We start from the raw sequence: 25,064 nt of genomic DNA, 5'->3' as shown, positions 1-25,064 counted from the left end.
GCTTAGGCTATTAACCTACTTTCACAATGAACGTTCCCAGGGCATAAAAATCCGGTTACATTTCTTCTTAGAAATGTCATCAGGGGTGTGTGAATGCTAATAACAGATCACTTATATATTTTTAGAAGCAGGGCAGTTTACCAACATCATTCCAATAAGACTACCGAACACACTGACAACACTTTGAAAGGGCTCCCCCACCCCTGCCCGTAAAAAGATTAAAATTCTCTAATTACAAATAGAATAAACCAAAAGTTAAATCTTTGCAACAATTCTAATATCATAAAACAGAAAATCCCATAGCTTATGTGAGGATCCATTATACTTCTGACTCTCATCCCCTCAGAACCCCAAGTCTTATTATAAGTGGTATTATTATAAATGGACTGCCTGTTTTCAAAAAAGATTTAATTCACATTTCCACGTCTGCATGTATAATAAATATTGGTCTACATTTCAAGTATGCTTCTACTGAGTAAAGCAAGATTAGCCTGTTCTCATTTTTAAAAAACTTGTTCATTAGGAGAAAACCCTTTTAATCTGCAATAATGGGAGCCAAAATCACTACAGAAAAGGAGATTCCGAGGACTCCTTTATGGACACAATCTCCATTAAGCACTGTGCTCTTTTGTGTGTGTGTGTGTGTGTTTCTTTTCTAAAGCAGTCAGAACCTAGGAATTTACGTTCTCTGGCATAACAGTGTATCAGAGAGGAAAATATTTCTATTTCTTTCAAGGTAAAACCAGCACAATTAAAGAATGACAGTTGAAACTAGTTGTATTAAACAGGGTTCTCCAGAGAAACTAAACCGATCAGATGTGTGTACAAACATATAAGTGTGTATATATATAAATTGGCTCATGTAATCATGGAGGTTGACCAAGTCCAAAATCTGCAGAGCAGGCCAGCAGGCTGGAGATCCAGAGAAGAGTTGATGTTGCAGCCTGAGTCCAAAGATAGTCTGGGGGCAGAATTCCCTCTGGCTGGGGAACCTCAGGCTTTTCTTCTTAAGGCCTTCAACTGATTGGATGAGGCCCACCCACAGTATGGAGGGCAGTGTTTTAAAGATTTATTTATTTATTTGAGAGCGAGAGAGTGGGGGTAGGGGCAGAGGGCGAGAATCTTCAAGCAGACTCCCCGCTGAACCTGGGGAGGGAAACAGGCTCGATCTCATGGCCCATGAGATCATGACCTGAGCCAAAACCAAGAGTCGGACACTTAACCAACCAAGCCACCCAGGCGCCCCATAAGGTCAACTGATTATAAATGTTAATCACATCTTAAAAAATACCTCCGCAGCAACATCTTGTCTGGGTACCCCGGCCCGGCCAGGCTGACGCATAAAATTAACCATCACACTAGCCAAAAGTCAAACATCTTCGGAGTAGAAAAATTTATTATTGACCTCTGTGTTGAATAGAATGCGGTGAAGTCAAGACATTCTGGGTTTTGTTGTTTTGTTTTAGTTTTAGGCTGAAAGTGCCAGTATTTGACCATTTTTGATCTCCAAAAAACGGGTAACTGGGTATGGTTCAATACAATATTTAGGCTTTCCAGCAGTTGCAATGACGTTGTCATCATCACGCGGATGCCTAATCAGAAAACAACCTTCTCTTTATAAAGCTGATTTCTTTGGAATACCCCTAGGACTTAGCACAAAGTGATGCCCTTTGCTGAAGAAATGTCTGATTAAGGAAAAGTGACAGCAAAACTCAAGCTATCTATAATCAGACTTGAAATTCCGTCTCCCCTCAATGGTAAACCACTGGTTTGAACTTTTTCATTTAACAGTGACACAAAAGAAAAATGCACAAACTGCATTTCGAATTACTTTTCCATGAGGGAGATTATACCTTAAGTGAATGCATCCCAAACACACTTTTTCGAAGTATTGTAATTAAGAAAAGCATCATGTTTTGATAAACAGTCCTTGAAATACTTCATATGCATGAATTTATAAATAAAGATGTATTTAGTGTTAACGTTAAGAATTAACAAAGGCATGCTTTTCGATTTTCTGGAAGTAAGCAGGTGAAAAGAGGGACTGCCGACACTGCAAATCGCTGTTCAGTTTCTTTCTCTCTCTGAAAGTGGGAGAGCCTTAAAACAGGAAAGCCAAAGGTAAAGAGGGAATTTTCCTATCGCCCTGCAAGAGGTGCTGTGAGATACATAAAACATGTTTTCTACAACTGATTCCTGCTCAGATTATTAATTGAATCCTCAGATAATGTTGCTCTCCGCATTGCTGTTTCACTGATGGGAGTTTTAGACGAAGTGGTGTGTGTGTTTTGGTCCAGATAGCTGTCAAGGAAGGGTTTTCAGCAAAATTTTAGACGAAGAGCCTAAAGGAAACTTCTGAAAGGATAATTGATAGCACCGGCAGACAGCAAGTGTTAAAGAAATGCTTAATGCCAATCTTATCTCACACGAACAAGAGACGTTATTGTTTATACATTCTAATCGCCTTTTTGGAATTTTTTTTTGGATGCTCACCTGGATTAGTTTTGATGCAGGATTGTTCGGCTTTTTTTTTTTTTTTTAATTTATTTACAGTTTCTATCCTTCCTTTAAAGGTACAAAAGTTTTTTTTTTTTTTTTTTTAAAGATTTTATTTATTTATTTGAGAGAGAATGAGAGAGAGCACATGAGAGGGGGGAGGGTCAGAGGGAGAAGCAGACTCCCTGCCGAGCAGGGAGCCCGATGCGGGACTCGATCCAGGGACTCCAGGATCATGACCTGAGCCGAAGGCAGTCGCTTAACCAACTGAGCCACCCAGGCGCCCCTAAAGGTACAAAAGTTTTAAAACAAAACAAAAGAAACCCCGGAACTTTACATTTTGTTTCAACAACAAAGTATTGTCCTTGAGTCCGCTATTAGAATCGTGTATTTACCCGATGAGAAGATATTTAAAATTCAAAGTGAAAAGAAAAAGTTATACCAAATAGAAATGTATCATCTATTAAAATTTCAGGAAGATCTACATTATCTAAAGCCATTCTATAATTTTATTCATATATTTTGTGGAGTTCACATATCTTTTCTTACAGCAAACATAACACTGTAGGCCACAAGAAGCTGCAGTACTGTTGTTTCATTAGCAGCAAATTAATATTTTATATCTGGGTAACTGGACAATAAATAGCCTGCTTCTTTGGATGTGGATGTTTAAAATGTAGTATCACTGCAGCTTCATAATGTGATTGCTATTTTACAGAGCTTATACACACACAAAAAATATGATCTTTGTCTATATTTTATACAAATACAACAGTAGTTTGTGAATACATTTTAAGTACATGATATACATGATAAGCCACTTGATTTCCCAATATCACAGAATAGCGATTTTAAATGCAATAAAAATATACAAAATTCAGCCTGGAATGCAGATTTTTCTTTTCTATTTTGACTCAAAACTTTATCATTAGAACATTTTTAGAGTACTAGTCCAAACACTTTTTCGTCAGCTAAGAATACAATTTCAGCAGTCCAGCTTATGTTCAGGCATGATGCAATCCATTTCCTAATGGATTCCCAGTTTTTGTTAAATTCAAAGGGCTGTTAGTAACATACAGCATGTTCTTCACTCCACACCATATTATAAAGCCCACTTTTCATTCTGAGTTATAGTCACCTTGTGGACAAAAGCTGGGTTTGTTCTGATAACATTTGCACGTCCAAGATTTCCTTTTGCAAGTGCACGTGAATACATTGTGGTGGGTGGTGTAAAAGTCTGTTAATGACAGATTAAGTCACAGTATAAAAATATATTGAACACCTTTACGCCTAATGGAGTCCTTTTTATCCTATGGCTAAAAAAATATGACTGAACGAGACAGAGACGTTTGTAGCACCATGAAGAGTTGTATCCCAAGTTACATTAGCAGCATGATCCAACATAATATTGAAGGAGTGTTTCTGAGAAGATAAACATTCATTCTGGTTCATCTGTACCACTGAAGCTTATACAAGGAAGTGTTTTATACATTAGCAATAGTTCTGTCATTTCTAGAGCTAGATAAACTTCGCAAAAGACACTGCCTTTCCATCCTCAAAGGGTGGATAACGGAGAAGGGCCTAAGGGTGATGATCTAAGTGTGCCTTTACCAACGTGGGCAGTTTGTTTTATGTGATCCAAAAGGCGCTCCGTATGGGTTTCTAGCACAAAACTACACAAGGCGACTTATGTGGATCTATGGAATCATGACAGACTATCTTTGTTGTAGACACGGCTGCTGACACAGTGTGAGAAAAAGAAGACCAAGTCAACTTAGGCACTATTTGTCAGAGATAACAGTCCACTATTGCTAATGAAGAATACTCGACATTTAAAAGACCTCCTCCAATGTCACATGGATCTCAGTAGGCTAGAAGCAACTTGGGCGAACTGGTATTTTTTAATTTACATACTGGGAAGACAGTGTGTTTTGAAACACGTAAACCTTGTAAAAAAATAAACCATTGTAAAACCTTATGAAAAGACACACACTGATTCTGTGCAATATAGCAAATTGATAAGAAAACACTGTTAAAATGTACCTGTTTAAAATACCATCTACCATTTTTGAACACAAAGCATTATATATCAAAGGCCTACATATATATCATCTAATGGCACTTGAAACAAATTATAATAAGTCTTAAAATAAAAGGCATAACCTATAAGAAAGTTTCTGTAAAGGTTTAGATTCGTTTTGAAAGTGCTATATCTTGTAATATGTGTAGTATAGAGGTTGACCAAGCTCTATTTTTTAAAAAAATATTGGCCTATATATGTGTATTGCTTACTAGATGAATGATCCTGAAATATGTACTCTTTAACATTCATTATTAGCTTAATAAAGCAATCAGCTCTGGCTCATGTTTCAGTCAGTATATGGTTTTTAAAAACCGCTACTGTCCAAATTAACACAATATATCACTATATTCCACAAATGACTAAGAATAATAAAGCACAAGCAACAAATAGGCAAAAATACATAGCTTGGAAGAAACACTAAGTGAAATTAAAAAGTTGCACAAAGAGTGGTGTGTGATCAGCCAGGACAACTGAAGTTTCTGAAAACTGCACTTGGTAATAGGATTTTAAAATGTGAATTTTAACAGTGACCAATAACTATAAAGATGGTATTTGCATACATCAGTGGATAATATTGCTTACAGTGCTGAGACCCTTCCACACTCATGCTTTTGTGTCTGGTGATTGAATTTGTACACACGTGTGGAAGTTCAAACTGAATGAGGTTCAATATCTTGTCTGAGGTCCAAATTCTAAACTGAAATATTTTTACTTAATGATAATCCCTTTTTTTAAAAAAAACAAGCAAAGGCACTACTAGAAATTTCAAGGATGATGATTCTGGCCACGGGGAGAATGAAAACAGCATTGGCAATAATTATTTTTAATCACACCCAGTTGATGTAAAAACAAATGTCAATTTTTTTCTAGAAAAAAAGAGCCAGTTCTGCGTTACATCCTTGTTAGACCATTGTGCAATTAAGATAAATGAATCTGCCTCATGTTTAACAGAAATTCTCTCAAAAAGGGTTTGGTGACCAGTAGAGTCAATCTGAAAAACACACGAGCTGAATTCCCTCTTCCTTGGAAGTATTATTTCAAGTCTATGAGGCGGCAACAGGCCGAGAGGTGTTCACATGAAAATTAAGACTCTACAGTTTTAACCCTGGTGCCCTGAAAGATGTGCCTCCATGTATCTGAATTCCATGCAGGGCGAGAATCGGGCTAAAAAATATACATACATATATGGCGCCATTCCCCATTTCCAAAATGCTTTATTGAGTAAATCCTGGTACTCCCTTTTTAATTGTTTATTAGCAGTGAGATACAGCCTGTTAAGGCCGACGTCTCAGGTCATTGACTTGACTTCTCCTTAAGCAAATTTTAGACAAAGTAAAGTAGTGCTTCTACACTTGTATTTGTGACGGCTGCGTAAAAATAGGTTTTCTATTTATTTGTGCTCTGTCACCAATTTCTTTTTCCTTTTTTTTTAATGGCGATTAAAGCAATATTGAACACTAATCATTCAACTAATGATTTAAGTAAGCAATCTGTTTCATAGAAACTAAAGGAAGCAGTAATAAAGCAGAGCTAAAAGCCTACTTTCAGAGCAAATATTCTCCTAATCAAAAGCTTAGGAGCAGTTTGAAAAATTTTAAATGTATTTCCTTATTAAAACATATATAATTTTAATGCCTTTGGAACACACTTTTTTTTATAAAATGTAATTTTTTATAATAAAATTTAAATACATAAGTATAAAAACTACTGCTCCTAGAATTTAAAAAAAAATAGGAGCATGATAAAATATCAGGAGCCAAAGCTCCCTTAAGAGAGCAACTCTGATTCTATGAAGTGCGATATATGTGTGTATGTGTGTATGTATGTGTGTGTGTGTGTGTCTAATATATATAGTGAAACCCCCATTTACATTATTACAATTTACATTTCTCCACAAATTATACTACTCCCAAATATTTTAAATAATGTATTATATTCAGTAATCTGCACTCATTTTTAAGAAATTCTTGGTAAACATCGCAATCTGCAGTGATAATTGGCCCTATAAATGAAAAAAGAAACTTCTGTATAGGGCTAATGAGTGCTCAGAAAATATTTTTCTTTTTCTTTTTTTTCTTTTTTTAAAGAGATATATACTCTTCTATAAACCTTCCCCTTCATACCCACCCCAAAACACAGGGTCCCAAAATAAGGTGTTAACAAGTGCTTAATAGATATGTTTCGGAGGCTGATGTCCCAACCAATATTTAGAAAAGTATAAACTGACCTTCAAAAAGGTTATGGTGGTTGTCTAATCTGAGGAAAGCCCACAGTAACTATTTTATTCAGTGAACACAATATTCTTGATTGTTACTTTCACATTAACTAAGACAGTGCTTGTTTTGCTTTAGATTCCCGCCCCCCCCCTACAAATTCAACTGATTTGCAACTCTCCCCCGATTTCCCAGAGACGTGTAAAAGTGGGGTTTTACTGTATATATTTTTAGTCGCTTAAAACCTTGTGGTTATTCCTCAAATAGTTTTCTAATGCATTTAATTTTAAAGTCTCCATCCGAAGATAGCAAGGAAAGATAAATCAACACGGAGTAAGAAAGATACCATGGGGGGTAGGGCTGTTGTTTTGTTTTCTGCTTGGGGCTCTTATGGGAGAGACAACTGTATTAAGTTCACAAGAAGTGATGTGAGTGATATGCTTTTCCTTTACTCCTGAAGAGTCTAGTTTCCAACCCTGGCAACAACGGCCAGGATCCCTAGACCAGTTCCCAAGCGGAACCAAGTGCTTCACACATCTTTCTTCTTAGGAGACTATCCCGCCACAGAAGAAGAGACAGTCCACTCTGGGATGAACACCCCTACATCTGTGGTTCCACAGTGGCTCTTGATTCTGGACTAACTGTGGACTGACAATTAAAATAGAATTGCTGGCTGCACTTGACCCACCCTTTGGCCGTGAAAGATGAAAGAGATCTAGCCATACGTCGACTCTGAAGACTCCAATGCCGTAACACGATGAGTACTATTAAATTGGAAAGAGAGCAACTTTGCAACGTGGCAAAATATCCTGCGTACGAGTTTTAGGCCAACTACTGAGCAACATGGAATGCCGTGTCACCTCACCAGGAGTCTCTTTTTGCTATAAATACCGGTGCTTTGTGTTTAGGTTTTGTTTTCCTTATATGTGCATAATATAGACGGCAAATATTTGAGCCAGACAATAGCAAAATCTTCAAAATATACTGACCTGAAATTACGGTATATCTAAGAAACATCTATTATCTCCCCAAACTGGATTCTGAATTCATCTGAAAACATTTGCTTATGAATCCATTTAGAGACTAGTAAAAATTTAAAAACTCAGGTTATTCATATACATTTTAGAAAATGTACATTCTATTGCAAAAATCTTTAATGAGCCAAATGTCAAAAGGTAGAGCCACTGTTATTGGACAGAACTGAAAATTTTAAGATCTCAAAGCGATTTAAACGTGGGACTCGTAAGACTTTACTGCTAATAATGGCTTTCCTAGAGGAAAAATCATCTTAATATACGACAATTGGCAGTGAGTGTGGACAAAATACCCAGGTAAACATAACTGAACGCAAATGGTTCCAAAGCTCATGTATAAAGCCTGTTTCTATTTCATACTGGCTTAATGAAAATTGGTACTGTACAAAAGCAGAAGTTTTTATGCTGTTTTAAAGTAGGCACTAAAATAAAAATGGTCATCTAAGGCAGGGCTACACATAGGTTTCTGTAATCAGTCCACGTCTTGGACTCCTACTGAAAAGCTTGATGGAAACGTGGCAGTGTGGTGCTCGTGCTGAAGCTACTGGTGAACGCTGCTGACAGGGAGTGCAGGGAGCCGAGCCCTAGAGTGTTTGCAGGATCCTGAAGATCCTGTGTCTGGGGGGGCAGCTGAGACACAGAAGAATGCGCTTCTTCTTGGGAATAGCTCATTCCAAGGCTCCCCACTGAGATAGGATTATAGGGAGGGCCATTGAGGGGTATGAAATTAAACAACTGGGAAAAATCCAAGGCGGGCGTGTTTAGGGGGTCACTGATAGAAATAGAGCTTTTTGACAGGGAGAGGTCCCCTGCACCATCATCGAGGGACCCGACCTGAGGATCCAACCCTAGTTTAGATGATGATGCTTGGGAATCCTGGGATGAGGAGGGCACGCCACCTTGCAGCTCCATCAGATAACTCTCAATCTCCCCCTTTAGTGGCTGTTCTTTTTCAGGAATAGAAATGGCATATGAGGTAGAACTGAATGGGTATTTGAAAGAAAGGTGGTGAGAAGGATGGACAGCATCCATATCTATCGGGCACGTCATTCCCAAAGGTAAAGTCGTGATCATTTGGTGGGCAGGTCCCGAGCTCTGCATGGACTGAAACGGAGTGTTATAGAGGTTTAACTGCAGAGTGTTTGTGAATGGCTTTGACAACAGTTCGCTGGAAGGTAAGGACATCACCGGCAGGAGCTCATCTTTTATAGGCACAGAAACGTTGCAGGTGAATGGATCCAGAAAGTCCACCGGTTCTGTTTTGACCTTCAGAAGTTCTTGATTGTGACTCTTCTTCATGTGTCGAGTCAGGTGATCCTTCCGCCCGAATCTCTGTGCACAGTACTGACAGAGGAAGTCCTTCCTTCCCGTGTGCACCACCATGTGTCTCCGGACGTCCTTCCGGGTGTAGAAGCGGCGATCGCAGTGCTCGCACTGGTGCTTTTTCTCTTTCACCCCGCCGGACGACTTGCCGGCGTGTGATTTAAGGTGCTCCAGCAGCACTCCCGTGCTCTCGAAAGTCTGCAGGCAGACCTTGCAGGTGAGGTCGCCGCTCGTCGCGGCATGCAAGGCCAGGTGACGCTTGAACCCGAGCTTGGTGTTGTAGTTCTTGCCACACTCTTCACACTTAAACGTCTCTTTGTTGGGGTCGTGCGTATGGAGGTGATTCTTCAGGTGATCTTTCCGGTGAAACATTTTCTCACAATAATTACACTTGTGGGTTTTCTCAGGAGAATGAGTAGCCATGTGCCTTGAAACACAGACATATTCTGTCAGTACCACGACACAAATGGCAGGGAGTCACTTTTCAAATGGAAGCTAAGCTGCTATGCTAACACAGAGGCTCCCTGCTAACGGACACGCTTTAACTGAACATGCGCTACGAGGACAGTCAATACCCCTCAGCGCTGCAGAGCTCGAGCCGCTGAAGTGGCCACTTCAGGATTCGCTGGTTCGTAGCTATTACTACAGCAGCCAATGAGCGAGACTCAACATACTCACGTAAACGTCCACACCCTCTCCTTGTACTCTCTTTGCACAAATGGAAATTCTACTCTCAGTAAGCATTTCATTAAAAAAAAAAAAAAAATCCAAAGACACTAAGACATCAAAGTATGTGACTTAGAATACTAAAGCTAGCCAACGTCTAATCTACGTTAACATTTCCTCTCTGCAAAGCAGCTCAAGAACGTGTATACAATCATATATACGTTTACAATGGCTTGACATGGGCCAACATAATAGAAAATATAATCTGAAAGACAAATAGAGTTTAATACCTTTGTAATTTGTACTTAGAAACAAAGGCCTTGGTGCAGTCTTGTTGTATGCACTTGTAGGGCCTCTCTCCTGTGTGAGAGTAGGAGTGAACCTTTAATTTCTCAACACTGTTAAAGGCCTTGTCACACAGTTGGCAAGGAAAGTTTTTTCTTGGTTTGGTTTCACCACGCTTACGTTTCCCTGAAGGGACTTTCTGGGTATCTCTTACTTCTGACAAATCACCAGGAATGACAGTGGCCATCGCAGCCTAAAGCAGGCCTTCTTGTTGGACACTTGGGAACTGCCCAACTCCACTAAATGATTTAGCTTTAGGTGGCTTCTCAAGTTTCATGTGGTCGTAAAAGAAAGCAAAAAGGGACTGGAAAAAAAAATAAGAAACAACTAGTTTGTAACTAAATTTAATTTTTAAAATTTTTATTTGCTATGTGATGCTTTTGAATTCAAAAAGAAACCATAAAATGGATTCAGCTGGTCTAATGTAATATCTGTAGGTTTCTTTACATTTGCCAAAATACACATTAACGCATTGCTCAGAATGAACAGTTCACACCCCCCCCCCCCCCAGAAATTCCACCTGACAAATGTTGTACTTAGGGAAAGCAGTAGTGATTTCAGGAACTCTCATGAAGCATCAAAACATGACACTCAAAGTAGCATTATGAAGCTTCAATTTTGACAAGGGATTAGACAACAGAAATCTGATTAAGAACAGAAAAATATTTCTGCAAATATCTTAAGGTCGAAAAAGCGTCTTAATTTGTGCAAGTCAACTCTAGTCAGACTCTGTGTTACAGAGAAATACAGATAAGAGACTGGAAACTCTTTTAGGCACCCTGTGAACCGTTTGGTCCATGTAAAAAGTGCTTAATGCAGACACGGGAGGCCTGAAAGAGTTGAAGGCACCACCCAGAGTGGAAATTTGCTCTCAATACCAGTGTCATCACACACGGAGGGATTTCCGAGTCAAGAGTGGAAATGACTTCTCTTCGTAACAAATACGCATTCTGGGAATGGTAACACCTTGTGAAGTTATTTGAGGTGAGGATCAGGGCTCCTTATCATTTGTGGGGGGGAAAAGATTTGGTCGAGGTAATTTTCCTCACCTTTTTGCACATCACAGAAAATGATTCTGTTCATTGGGCACACTGAGGTTAGTGGATGAGCCAGAGTCCTCAGGCCTCCCCAAGAGCTGAGGGGATCAGTCTTTGCCACACCTGTAACCCGTGGGCAGTACACCAGTGCGACTTTTGGCTTGGAGCACAATACCTGTGCGAGGACACATCATTATGGAGGCATTTCAGGTAAAAGGTGTATCAGAGTTTCAATTCACTATGGGTGCTGTGAGGAAGAATGACACGTACAGATCGTACAGCAAAGATTATGTCTACTTAAACAAAAATGTTTAAACTGATTGGAACCTTTGGAAATTCATGGACAAGAGATAGTGAATATTATCAACTGTATTTCTCAGAGTAAGAAACCAACTCCCCAAAGATCCACCTGATATAAAATAGTTCAAGGGGACTCGAGTTTCATGAGCGCCAGTCTGGAAATGTACTCTTAAGAGACACAGAAATGTCTCTTAAAAAAGATCTGCTTTTTGAAGTGAAAACTGCGCGTGGCTAAATGATGATTAATCAACTACGACTCAGTTGTATTTTTCATCCTATTATGTATTTAGAAACAAATGAAAACCAGTTTCTTTATAGCCCTTGTTTTGGCATCGGACTGACCCTAGTTTGCCTTTACAAGCTAGGTATGTCTACTGAGTCCTGCAGATTCCAGTTATACTTTTGCAGGGGCCCTAAATTTAACCTAATTTCTGTAAGACTACATGTATATTACAGTAGATCCCGCTGTGCTTTAATGTAGAGGCTGTCACTAAACAGGCAAAATAGGGCAGTTATCCACTCACTTGATTAAAAGGTAAGGCCTGTGGGCAAATTAACCAGTGTCTGCTTTGTGTACCCTTTCTTCCTCAGTAAGGAGACACCTTGACAAGGCCCCTTCCCTTCAAGCTGTGCAAATTGTCTAAATCTCCTCTGCAGTTTAAAAGTGACGTTAACACAGTTAACACAACTGACATTACTAATATGCTAACATAATACGCTCCCCAGGTTTTAGATTTCCTGAACTTCAGGGACTTGTTCTTTCCCTGCTACATTCCCATTCAAGAGCCAACTTCTCTAGCTCTCCCAGAATTATCTACGCAGCTATTCTGCTGTGACCGGCAATGACACTGTAAATTGGTAGAAAGCACTCTGCCAAGGCAGGAAAAAAACAGTAATTCTGACTCTTTGATTTCCTAACATGATGCTTTTATGCACCTATTTAGAGCACTGTGGGAAATAAGCTGATAAATTTGTCAACTGTAAAATCAACACGGAATGCCAAGTATCTAAGTCCCTGTATATAACTAGTATCTGAAAATATTTCAAAGACTGGTCATATTTGTTATTGTTGTGTTAAGAGTTCCAAGCATAAGGAGCAGAGAATTCCAGTTGAGAAAAAAATGATAACTTCTAAGTCAATGAAAAAAAGGTATTGAAAGTACACCATGAAACAATATACAAACATTTGATTATATTAAATTTGGTGATACTCAATAGGGAGTAACAAGTGAATTCTGTTATCTTTGCATGTACATACTGAGCAATGAAGAACTGTAGATTTCAAATATTACACTTTTCTAAGACCAGCTGAAATTTTTTCATGGCTAATAATATCTTTTCATCTCAACATATTACAAAACTCAAATTAGTTATAGGTGCATTTAAAACTACAGGATAATATAAGGTTGTGAGCTCAACATTGAATAAAAGTCCACATTCATAATATGCATATCAAATACTTTAAGGATACATGCATAGAACTGTAGTGATTCTTGTTCATTGCATACCTGATGACAGATGGAAAAAGCCTCAGACCTTGATCTTAGCCAGTCCCATTGACTCTTCGTGGAAGAGAGCGGAATCCAGTCCTTCCCATTTTGGCCGATCTGTGAAACAAAAAATAAGAATGGACTACACTCTAAATGGAATCAGTATGTAAATGATGGAAAATAAAGGATAAAAGAATTGCAATTTCATGGCACATGCTTACATTCCATACTCTGCTGACGAGTCATGCATTAATTTTCACCAGTTGCAAATTTTTATTAGTTCTAAGCACACTTACATGACCAAATAAATGCAGAAACAAAAAGTAAAGTAGTATTACCTATATAAATGGCATTTTGTGATGCTGAATGACTCCCCACTTCTTTCCCAAATTCAGTTTTTAATTTTTTTAAATCTAACTTGCCTACTGAGAGAAATGGATATTAGGGTTACTCTCTGTAAACCAAACTGATCAAAATTTCATTAAGCTTAATAATTTCATGGAAGAGACAAACTCCGTGCATCTGGAACCTCACCAAAGAAGAGCAGACTCCTGAAGAAAGCACCTCATCTGCCCACAGGGCACACACTTGTGCAAGGCGGGCCTATCTGAGCTGCACTTTTGTTACCTGCAACACCTGCTGACTGCTAAAATGTAGCAATAACTCTGCACTCTTTAGATTTCAAAAGCGTGCAAGGGAAGTTAAATATGGGTTTGCTGCAGAGGTATCAGAAACAAGGCATCATTGGGTTTTAAAAGATCATTGTCGAAAAATCTTAAAATATCTGTAAAAAATGCCTATTGGCATGATCTTCAGTAAACTAAGAACATGCATAGAGAAAAAAATCTGTTAATAATTCTTGATTGTACAAGTAAATGTGAAAAGAATGGTCAAAAGGCAGAAAAAACAACCAGGATTATCTACTGTAGAGACTACAGGGCATAAAGAGATTAATAAGCTCTGAATATTTTAAAGATGAACGTTCAGAAATCATGATTTTAAGAACATGAGGGGGATAATATAAATCAAATGGGTTAAAATACAATAATAAAAGGATTCACCAATGACAAGCTAAATGGAAACAATTTTACGTAACGTTCTAAACACAAATCTAATTAATTTCTCCTGATATCAAATTTTCACATAGAATTTGGTGCATAAATAAAATATTTGCTAGAGAACATTCAAGCATCATTACAAAAATAATAAAGGTATATTTGAAAGCAGCATGATTCTCATAGTTTAAAAAAACAAGAAAAATAAAAATTCAGACTAATAAAAGATATTTAAAAAGTTAAAGCAAAAGCTCCATTCTTTTGTAAAGCACAGGACATGCATAAACGGAAGAACTGAATTCCGCACATCAAAATTGCAAAATAATAAAATTAACTTTGTAAATACTTACTTGCCCAGGGCACATACTGAGGTTTTGGTAGGGTAGTTACAAACATGAAAGCCTGTTTTGTGTATTGTGTTATTTTAATAATATAAATACCTTGCAAGTGTAGAGTGTTTTCATCTCTATGACCTCTCTGGAAAATTCAATGGACCCGAGAGGTGGATGCATTTATTATCACTGCCATTTTAAGGTGAGAAGCTCATAGAAGCTGAATATCCTGACAGCATGTATGTGGTCAAGAAGGGGCATAAGCCTTAAAATTCCTTTTTCACTCTTATATGGCTGCATTCTAGGAGAAGGGTAGGTTGGCAAACCAATACGCAAGTGGATAAATCCCATTATTACATTTAAAAGACAAGAACAGGGAATAGTGCCTATTTTCTCTATTAGAGCTGCCAATATGACCCCCAAAAGGAAACAAATATAAGACTTTGCTTCTTTTAATAAAGTATTTCAATATAGTTTAAAATTTCTATCTTGATTTAAAATATTACTATAGTCTACAAATTACCCATTACATATTTTAGCCTGAAATAAAATAATAAAGCCATCATTTTCATTCATCTTATCACAAAACATAATTCCAAAGTCACAGTTAATTTCCCTAACTTCAATCTAACTATTTTGAGTTCTTATGAGTGACCCACTAATTTCAAAGGGCTGCTAATTATTTCCCCAAACAAAGGAAACCGGGAGCCAGTTAGAGTTCATTATTATTTGGCTTGATAAAATAAACACTGAAAAATATACCGTTTGCATTTATGTAATCCTAACTAAAATGTCAACTAAAATTATCTGTGTTCTTTTTTATAGCGATAAGAAAGACTTTTAAAAAGTATTGTAACTACTATTCTGAAAAGTCTACAACAAAATGTGTACTCCTATCTTTCTTTTTTATGTGTCAAAGAGCGGTTATTATGCTTTTCAAAGGATTAAAATTCTTCTTTGCCTGGATCTAAGAATTGTGAAGCAATATACCCATATACCCATTTCAACTCGCCCTGAGAAAGTCACACTTCAGGATGCCCTTCCAGTTTTTGCTGGTACAAGAACACACATTTATTTTCTAGGGCAACTTTGCATACATAAAAACAGTAAGTAAAGGGAACATTGTGTGTGCGTGCACACACACATGTTCATTGTCCTATGTTTTACATTCTAAAACAGTGACTCACACAGAAACATAACCAGCAAAAATGAATCATACATCAGAGGGTCTACTAAAACAAATTCCTATGAGGATGCAGGCGTAAGAACAGCCCTGTATTGGAAACTGTTTCTATACTTGCAATTCCACAACTCTGTCATTTGTCTAACAGCTGTGAATTCTTACAACACTTACCTGCATCATTAATTCTTTCATAATTAAGTTAAAAATCAAATACACACTTTGATGATTAAGGGCAAAGGCCATCGATAATCAAAGCTTTATTTATGCTCCCATATGCTAATCATAAAACACCAGGAGTAAACAATGCAGAAAATGTCAACATTTGCTTAAAACATGTTTTTCACATCAACAGGTAGCTTGCAAAAGGAAACTTAACAACAGTTAATATTTTAATTCACATGTACGAAACACAACAGAGCTTGGGATAATGTGAAAGAAATGAACAAGATAACGTAACTGTGGACCAGTCCTGAAGTGAGGGCAACGGCATAGTTAGCACATTTTTTTGATCGTGAACGTTATGTGGAAATTTTTACAGCATTCAATTTCTGTAGGTCTGTAAAGTCCCTTATTAATGGATAATAAAAGGAGAAGTACATCTTGCAAGACTATTACAAATAGACTGTAGGCAGCATTGAGGCAGAAGCTGTGTCAGTTTTATTTATTCACTGCTGTTTCCCATAAAAGTGTTGTTTTTTTTTTTTGAATGAATGAAAATAATTAAAGCAGGGCAAGTGCTTTCCAGCATCAAAACGAACTACAGGTTTGCTCAATCACCGTAACAGACCCAGGACACAGGACAGAATATACGTGTCTATGTTCAAGTAAAAAATAACACGGTATGGATACAATCTGGTCCAACAAACTAAGCCACGAGAAAGGTATTTTTGTAACTTACCGGCTATTTGTAAAGTCTTAGATTAAAACAACAGCAATTGCCGTAAAATCTAAAATATTTGTTTTGTTTCAGAAAACAAGCCTTCTCGGATTGATCCATTGCTAAGGAATCAGTTCACGTAGGTAATATCAATCCAGTCCCCATTCCTAATAAAAACTGCTAAAGTGAAACCACGCCTGGTACCTGCACCCAGGCCTGGCACAGAGCAGGAAGGATGGCTGGATAGGTAGATGGTGAGATGCGGCTGCTGATGCCTCAAGAGGACAGAAAGAAGCAGGAGACAGGGCAAAGAGCTGGGATTGTGCCTGATCCACCCAAGCTGTCAGTAGGTACCTGATTAACACATTTCATGCCCCAAATACTGAAAACTACAGTGCTTGTTTTCCTATAGAAGTCACAGTTAACTAAAACTAGTAAAAATAAGGCTGCCTGTTTTGAATGACTATACTTGATGTTTTCAACTTCTGAGCAGGTCATTAAAATGTAATTCTAGCACAACCCTTTTGAAACTTAGCATAAAATTTAGCCTTACTCATATGTAGAAAGCCTTATGTTTAATATACAAATAATAAAAGCCAACAGACAAGTGAAGAGAAAAAGGAGACCTATTTGTTTTTAAGAACCAATAGGAAAAAGTCAACGGATTCCAAAGTGGAACCAACAAATCCCAACATCAGTTCTCTGTACAATTAGGATGTTCCTTCTGGGCCACCTTGAACCTGGGTATGGCTGTTTTATTACATTTTCTAGGAGTATCCAGAGAGAAGGAAGAGACCATCAGATTTTGTCTTCCAATTCTGAAATATTTTCATTGGTTATTTATTGTATAGAACATAAATGTCAAGTTAAAAATTTTTTTCTTCTCTTTTAAAAGCTCTCTTTTAATGATCCATAACTTAGAAGTCAGCATTTCCTTTTAACAACTACATGGAGGATTCTTCCCCCTAAGGCTGTGTAATCTCATCAAAATAAAAAGCTAAAAAAATACACATGGGTGGTATACCAGGTAATTCCCTTTTGGTCACATAGGGCAATTTTAGTCAGTAAATTTGCAAAGAGGATGTGTGAGGGGAACTGTGCACAAAGGGAAGCAATGGTGCTTGGGAGAGAGCAAAGAATCAATGATATGTGATACCAAGTAAGAATGCTTCATCAGAACTTTAACTGTTTTTAGAGGTTTTCCTGGCTTTGTTTTTTGGTATGAAACATTTCCCAAATATTGGTGCTCTGGCTAGGTATAAAGTAGGTGACTCACAGGTCAGCCCAATCTGAAAATTGCCTATTTCCCAAATTGTGAGGGGCTGTTTTTATGACCACTGACTTCGTATATTCCCGGGGTGACAACAAAAATGCCTGACATCAACTCTAAAAATATTCACACGGACGGACCCCAAACATCTGGAGAACATGCCTCCACTCATTTAGGGTTAAATGCCTGATACTCCTAATTTAGACAAACACGGCATCATCTAGGTTCCATGTTTGAACTCTCCAAGCACTCCTACTGCATCTGCCTTCAAATGCAAATCGGAAGGCAGAAACAGTAAATTTTCAAACAAAAGTGATGAGGACAGGAAGTTTTACGTAGTTACAAAAGCTCATGCAGAGAATTAGTTTTAAGCCATCTCAAAGTAAAGCGCACTTGAAATATAGGCTAGTGTATACGGGTGTACGAGGAGTTATCAATGTTAAATGTGTGTGTGCATGTGTGTGTGCAAAATCTTGAGCAGCATTAAACTGTATCATGAAAAAGAGCCCAATCCAGGGAAGGCTCTATTTGTGCCATTACTCTGTCCTTAAGTTATGCCCGTGTGACTGTCCAGGTCACAACCACCTCTGGAAACAACCACCTCTATATATTCCTATACAGTTGAGTAAACAGGATCAGTTCCAAGCAAAAATGTCAAGTCGGGGCGGCCACTCCGTCCTCCACCTCCAGAGGACATGTACACCGCCCAGGCCGTCACAATCAGAAGAGATTTGATAATTACATTCCTTGGCTGATTTTACTTGAACGAGAAAGAACTTCACAACCTTACCCCTAAGGGCACCTTTTACCTCTAATATAGACTGTGAAGCTCTCCTTGAAATGGCCTGTCTCCCCCACCCCCGGGAATTCTAAATTCATCTGCAGGGAGACTATTATTCATCCTTTCACCCCCCAGCACCTGGTCAGTGTCCTGGCATGTAGTAGACACTTGATAAATATTTGTTGAACATAACTATAGTCCTGATAAGGGATTTCGGGAATCAGAACAGCAGATAAACATGTTTTGGTGTTTCTGCAATTTCAAATCAGTGTAAAGCAAGCTCAGAAGACAAACCCTGTAGGAGGAGGCTGTTAGTTTGCTTTGGTGGAGGAGGAGAAACTTAGGGGGGCGTCACAACCACCTGGGGGTCCCTCCTGTCTCTGTCAGGGGTGCTGAAAGCTAGGAACATGTGGGCATATACTACTCAGAGGCCCGCAGGTGACCTGACAGGCAAGGAGACACAGCCAGGGTGCACTCCATCGGCCTGGATTTTCAGAACACGTCTGCTTTCAAATGTTCTATTGCACAGCTCCTTAAGCACATGCAGTCTGCATCCATTATGACTTATCGTTTGGAAATAGCCAATGAAACTTTATAGAAAAGAGAAAGGAACAAAGTAACTAGGAATTTTAGCCAGATTAGTTTATGTACCTTTTGTCTGATTGTAAAGCTCTGTTCATGTATACTGTGGGACCCTGCCTGGCTTTCAGCCTGTGTCCTCCTTTCCCCAGGGCTGGGCCCCTGCCTGCCCTCAGTAGAGTTTATGACCTTGAGCCTATCCTCTGGCAGTTGGCACAGCCATCTTTGTTCATACCGTTCTTTCTACCCTAGGGCTGAAGGTCCTGGCCTCTAAACCTCGATCCTGTGTGTGAGGTCCTGCTGACAGACTTACCTGGTCCCACATCCAGGGTGCCTGGACTTCCAAGTATCGCTACACCTCGATTCTGTGGCACTGAGCTGCACCTACAGGCTGGGAAGTCCAGATGCCGGGGTGTGTCCCCTTTCCAACAAGGCTAGCAAATTGCTCTTGTCCCACGGAGTTCCTTATTCTAGCATCTGCCCTATCCCAGCAAGCAGAGTGAGCAGCCCTCCCCATCTGCCCGTAGTTCATCGGATCCCTCCCAGTCGACAGGAAGAAGACATAGCGGTAACATGGGATAGTCTATCACTCTGAGCAAGATTCGGAGAAAGAAGAGCTTAAGAGTTCATCGGCAGGCTATTTGGGGAACATGAACAAATAAGCTTTTACAGCAGCTATGCATTTTGTGCGCAAAGTAAGGAAGACTGCTCACTGCCAGTATTTCAATCCTTCCATTAGACTATAACTATTAATAAAGTCCTGCTGAACACAATCCATATTGATAGACCTTGAAATAGTAAGTGGCATGCTTATTATGTGGCATGCTTTTCAAAGCTTTTAATATGATATCTTAAATTATTCAGAAACTGAAATAATGGATCACTTTGAAAACCATGCCATATAATGATAAAAGCCACCTACCTGCGGCCCTGCTCCAAACTTTACAAGGTAACCTTATTAATAGACCATCACAGAATGAAGCATTCTGGGTGCCAAATACGGCCAATGCAGCACCAAGAGGCAACCTAAAAAGAAAAGAAGAGTTAGTTTGAAATTCCAAAAGTGCGACCCAATCTGGTTAATGGCACATGAGCCAAATTGGTTTTTATTCATTATATTTTTTATACTTTATGGAAACTCTATCTCAATTCCCATTAGAAACAAACGTGAAACACATACAATATTTACAGTAAACTGAAAAGTGAAAAGTGAATAAATCAATATCCCTAGATATATAGATTTCCCCCCTAAATCACAAGTTATCTAGATTGTTCATATTTTCATTCAAATATTACTCCCAGTTTACTGTCATTCCTCAAAATTGCTGCTTATTTCCCTCATTTATATTTGAAACAAATCCACTATTTTATCTATAACAGTTTTTGGAAAAACCTTTTAGGTGTAGATCTTGTTCTAAACAGCAGCTTGGAGAAACCCTGCCCGATGAGCGTTTCCCTGCGGCCATGTGTTCGCAGGCAAGGTGCAAACCAGAAATGCCCCAGAGTAGAGGCAGAGTAAGGAGACAGACAACTGCTCAGTCCTGTGTGTGTCTTTATGAGGAGACTATTATTCATTTTAAAGCGAATTCACAGGTGGCAAGTCCATCTTCAGCAACACACAAAGAAACACCAACATGTACTCCAAAGTACTCAAGGTTTTGGATTATCCACAGCTTCGTTCTGTTAGTATAAGTAAGGAAGACCTACCACATAAGCATTAATCAAGAGAGAAAAGGGACTGCCGGGAGTTCTCTGCAGAAGTCATCTGCTTCATTTCCTCAGACCCCCCAGAGTCAACGCTCAATTGTATGTGGCTCCTGCTCTATTAAGATAAGTAGCTGACACTGATATAATAAATATTACCAACACCTATTACGTATGGCACCAATCTGAAATTACTGGGGATGCAAACAGGCATGACCCCTGTCCTCTAGGATGTCCAAGAGAGCTGCGACCACGGGATAGACACCTGATGTCAAGTGAAGTGATATGCCTGTTAATTAAAATAAAAGTTGACCTCATAAGGCAGTATTATTAGAAGGACAAATCAACAGTAAAGAACACTATTATATGGTATAAACAAGTAACTGAGAAGGTCAGAAAAGGAAAAGCATACAGTGGAGTTTTGGTGATTTTTACCTTGAAGAAAGTACAATAAAGAAAGGGGGGGCATAGGGGTGTGGGGGGGCACACCAGTTAGCCAGGAGAACTCAGAGATGAGCACCACAGATGATTACAGATTCTAAGATGATGCTCTGACTGGGTGCAGTGTGGTTTATAGACATTGTAAAGATTGAAATGAGAAAAGTGCACTGAATCCCAAGTGGCTGGGACGTTATACACTCACGTACTAATGATAAGAAGTGGGGCAATTTTGAAGCACTGAGAACAAGCACTTAGGGCGGTGGGAGGGGGGCCGAGGGAGGGAAGAAGGTATAGGGCGTGCTTGTTCGAATGAGATACAGAAGTTGGGTGCTGGAGTAGTCTAAAGCAGAGAGCTGAAAAAACAGCAAAAACAGGCATTTCCTAGAGGAAAGCTGACAGGTCCTTAAGTGCCTGACCACAGTGACAAAGGACATGCGAAGAAGGTAGACAGGGCTGTGTGGCTCACTCTTATATAGACAGATGCAAACCAAGTTACTGGTTAACTCATGCTGGTGTCTAGTGACAGCCACTCTAATTTAAAGAGGAGAAGGGCAGAGACAGAGCTTCAAAGAGAAGGAAGAAAAAGATGGCGAGCCCCACAAAAAGACAAAGCTACTATGAGTTCTAGAACCACCCTGAAATTCTTGCCTAGAGCTCACCACTTAGGCATGAAGACACCACACTTCAGCAAGAAAGACTGTGGGGTGGGGTGGGAGGGAGGGCAAGAATGGGGAAGGAGGAGGAGGGAGAAACACTCCCATGTGGATTGCCAGTTGAGCAAGAAGGAAGTGACTTCCAACAAAAGGATGCTTCCTTCCAAAGAGCTTTGCACTGGAAGAGAAGAAAAAGTCTGGTAGCTGAGGGGCAACTCAGGATGTCAGGTGGGGAAGACCTGGGGCAGCTTCTGTGCTGAGTGAGGGTAAAGAGGCAGGGAAGAAATATGGAGCATTCTGGAGACCGGGCACAATGGGAGCCTGAGAAAAGGAAGAACTTTCCATCTTAGATGAGAAGAGGGGCTTCTTTATTGACCTGGGAGAAATGTATATTCAACCCCATAAATGTTTTGGTAAAAGAAGCAAGAGATGCAAGGAGTTTGCTTAACTTTACCAGTGCCAAGTAGAACGGTCATATGAGGAGAATGAGGGGGAGCAAGGCACTTGGCCAGAGTGAAGGTTAGAAAGACGCTGTGGAGAACAAGAGAGGGTGTCCCAGAGCATCCCTGATGCTTTTAAAAGAACAAAATTTGCCATAAGAATTAAAGTTTGTTAGTAGTTGCTGGTGGGAGTGTAAACCATTAAAACTTTCTGGACTACACTGTGGAAATATGTAATCAAAGCCCTTTAAATGTTCATGTATGTTGACTTGATAAATTTCTAAATGTAAGCAAAAAAAAAGAAAGGTGAGAAACAGATTTAAGTATAAGCATGTTCAAAGTATATTTTAGGAATAAAAATTGATAATGTCTAATAAAAGGGGTAAAGTATATATCTATGACAGAATAACCATGTAGCCATTAAAAACCATGCATTTAAAGAATATTAAATCACACAGGAAAACACTGATACAATGCTAAAATTTTAAAAAGCCAGACAGAATATACTATGATTCCAATTTTGTAAAGTACACACTTAGAACTACTCCTACAATACCTTAAATGTATCTAGGTAAGTTATTTTTTAAAGATTAGCAAGATGTAGGCTTTATATTCTTCTGTATTTTTATTTATTTTTTAAGATTTTTTAAAATTAATTAATTAATTTATTTGACAGAGAGAGAGAGACAGGAGAGAGGGAACACAAGCAGGGGGAGTGGGAGAGGAAGAAGCAGGCTTCCCGCTGAGCAGAGAAGCCGATGTGGGGCTTGATCCAGGACCCCGGGATCATGACCTGAGCCGAAGGCAGACGCTTAACAACTGAGCCACCCAGGCGCCCCTGTCCTACTTTTATATTAAAAAAATATTTTACCAAAAAGAATGGTTTTTCAAATGATGGTGCTGTAAAAGTTTGTTGTCCATTAACAACAACAAAAATAACTTGAATCCATACCTCACACAATATATATACTTAACTCCAAATGGATCAGAGACACAAATGTAAAACCTAAAACTATAAAAATTCTAGAAGAAAACAGACAAAAATCTTGTGACATTCAGTTAGTCAAAAATTCCCTGGCTACAACATTGAAAGCACAACCCATAAAATAACAAAGTTAAACTGGATTTCATCAAAACTGAAAACTGCTCTTCAAAGAACCATGTTTAAAAAAACAAAAAGACAAGCCACTAGAAGGAAATCTTTGCAAAGCATAAATTTGATAAAGAACTTGTATCCAGAATATATTAAGACTTCCAAAACTTAACAGTAAGAAAACCACCCAATTGAAAAATGGGAAAGTATCTGAATAGACATTTTGCGAATGAAGATGGCAAATAAGCACATTAAAAGATGCTCAACATCATAGGTCATTACAGAAATGCAAATGAATACCACAGTGAGATACCACCATCTACCTACTAGAATGACTAAAATGAAAAACACTGACCATCTGACTGGATCAAGTACTAGTGAGTCTGTAAAGCAAATGGAACTCCTACCACTGATCACTTTTTAAAAGTCTGGCAGTTTCTTAAAACGTTAAACATGTGTCTACCATATGACAGCCATTTCACACCTATGTGTTTACTCAGGAGATATGAACACACGTATCAAAGGCCTGTACATGAATATTTATGCCAGCTTCATTTGTAATAGTAAAAAAACTAGACACAACCCAAACGCCCGTCAATATGTGAATGGGTAAACAAGTTGTAGTAGATTCATGTAACAGACTACTAATTAGCAGTAAAAAGAACTATGCACACACACAGCACCATGGAGGGACCTCGAAATAATTACGCTGAATAAAAGAAGTCAGACAGAAAAAGAGTAAATATTAAATGATTCCATTTATATAGAATTCTAGGAAATGCAAACTAATCTATAGTGACAGGAAGCAGCTCAGTGGTTATCTGGGGAAGGGAGGCGGGGGGATTGGGAAGGAAAGCTCACCAAAGGACATGAGTAAACTTCTGAGAATGATGGTTATGTTCACTATGTTGGTTGTGGTGAAGGTTTTAGGGATGTGGACATATGTCACAACTTGGCAAATTACACCCTTTAATTGTGTGCAGTTATATTAAGTATCAATTGTACCTCAATAAAGCTAGGGGGAAAAGCCCAAGTTTTCATATTGAGAAAAACAAAATTAATGAGGATGACAAACAAATCTTCAAATGAATTTACTGAAGTGTGCCAAAAAAGCAAAAAACAAAAAACACCAAAACCAAAAACCCAAACCACTTTCTGTGAACTGATAAACTAAAATCCTTTATAAGGGCAATGACTCAAAATGACTAAAATCTTTCCTTCCCATTCACAGGGGGGAAAAAAAAGAAAAAGAGGAATACTGGCTTAAATGTAAGAGTCACATTCAGTCCTTACTAGAAAGGCTATGTCTAGGCAGTTTTTAGAGTCACATTCTCAGCTGCTGCCCGTGGAGGAAGCCAGTGCAGTTCACCTGTTGCTTTACAGACTGGCACATCATACTAGATGATTTAAGGGCTCCAGGAATACACTCGAGCTGGAACTGAGACCTGCAAATAATAAATAGTTCTGGGATAAGTTCCATTTATCAAATACCAAAGGAAGTACCCACTGAAGCGATTCAATGCAGCCTCTGTACAGACTTTTTAAATATGTTAATTAGTGGTAGCCTTAAAAAGAAAGAAATGCCATGCTAATTGGTAGGCCTGCCTTTGATTAATTAAAAAAAAAAAAACAAAAAAAAAAAAAAAGAAGTTACACTCCAGCCAAGATA

The 25,064-nt window shown here is 38.7% G+C and overlaps 1 protein-coding gene and 1 long non-coding RNA gene across 5 annotated transcripts in view; one reads left to right on the top strand and one right to left on the bottom strand.

Moving 5' to 3' along the window:
* Positions 1-8,271, top strand: part of LOC144381857 (uncharacterized) — a 50,685-nt gene extending 42,414 nt beyond the window's left edge. Inside the window, exon 2 of the long non-coding RNA XR_013447893.1 lies at positions 7,342-8,271. This is a non-coding gene — a long non-coding RNA (uncharacterized LOC144381857). The remainder of the gene's footprint in view (positions 1-7,341) is intronic.
* PLAG1 (PLAG1 zinc finger) overlaps positions 3,236-25,064 on the bottom strand; it is a 50,643-nt gene continuing 28,814 nt past the window's right edge. The window contains exons 2-5 of one of the 4 annotated variants that reach the window (XM_036106081.2): positions 13,006-13,104; positions 11,210-11,372; positions 10,106-10,464; positions 3,236-9,576 (exon numbers count right to left, since the gene is read on the bottom strand). In XM_036106081.2, coding sequence (XP_035961974.1) covers positions 8,319-9,576; positions 10,106-10,347 — 1,500 coding nt within the window. In that variant the 5' untranslated portion in view covers positions 10,348-10,464; positions 11,210-11,372; positions 13,006-13,104 and the 3' untranslated portion in view covers positions 3,236-8,318. Of the gene's footprint in view, positions 9,577-10,105; positions 10,465-11,209; positions 11,373-13,005; positions 14,521-25,064 lie in introns of those variants that run through there. The other 3 variants (XM_036106082.2, XM_078072374.1, XM_036106084.2) reach the window with 3 other exon arrangements.

This window comes from Halichoerus grypus, chromosome 5, assembly GCF_964656455.1.
Source record: "Halichoerus grypus chromosome 5, mHalGry1.hap1.1, whole genome shotgun sequence".
In the NCBI taxonomy this organism is placed as follows: Eukaryota; Metazoa; Chordata; class Mammalia; order Carnivora; family Phocidae; genus Halichoerus; species Halichoerus grypus.
This window is presented reverse-complemented; position numbering and strand designations above follow the sequence as displayed.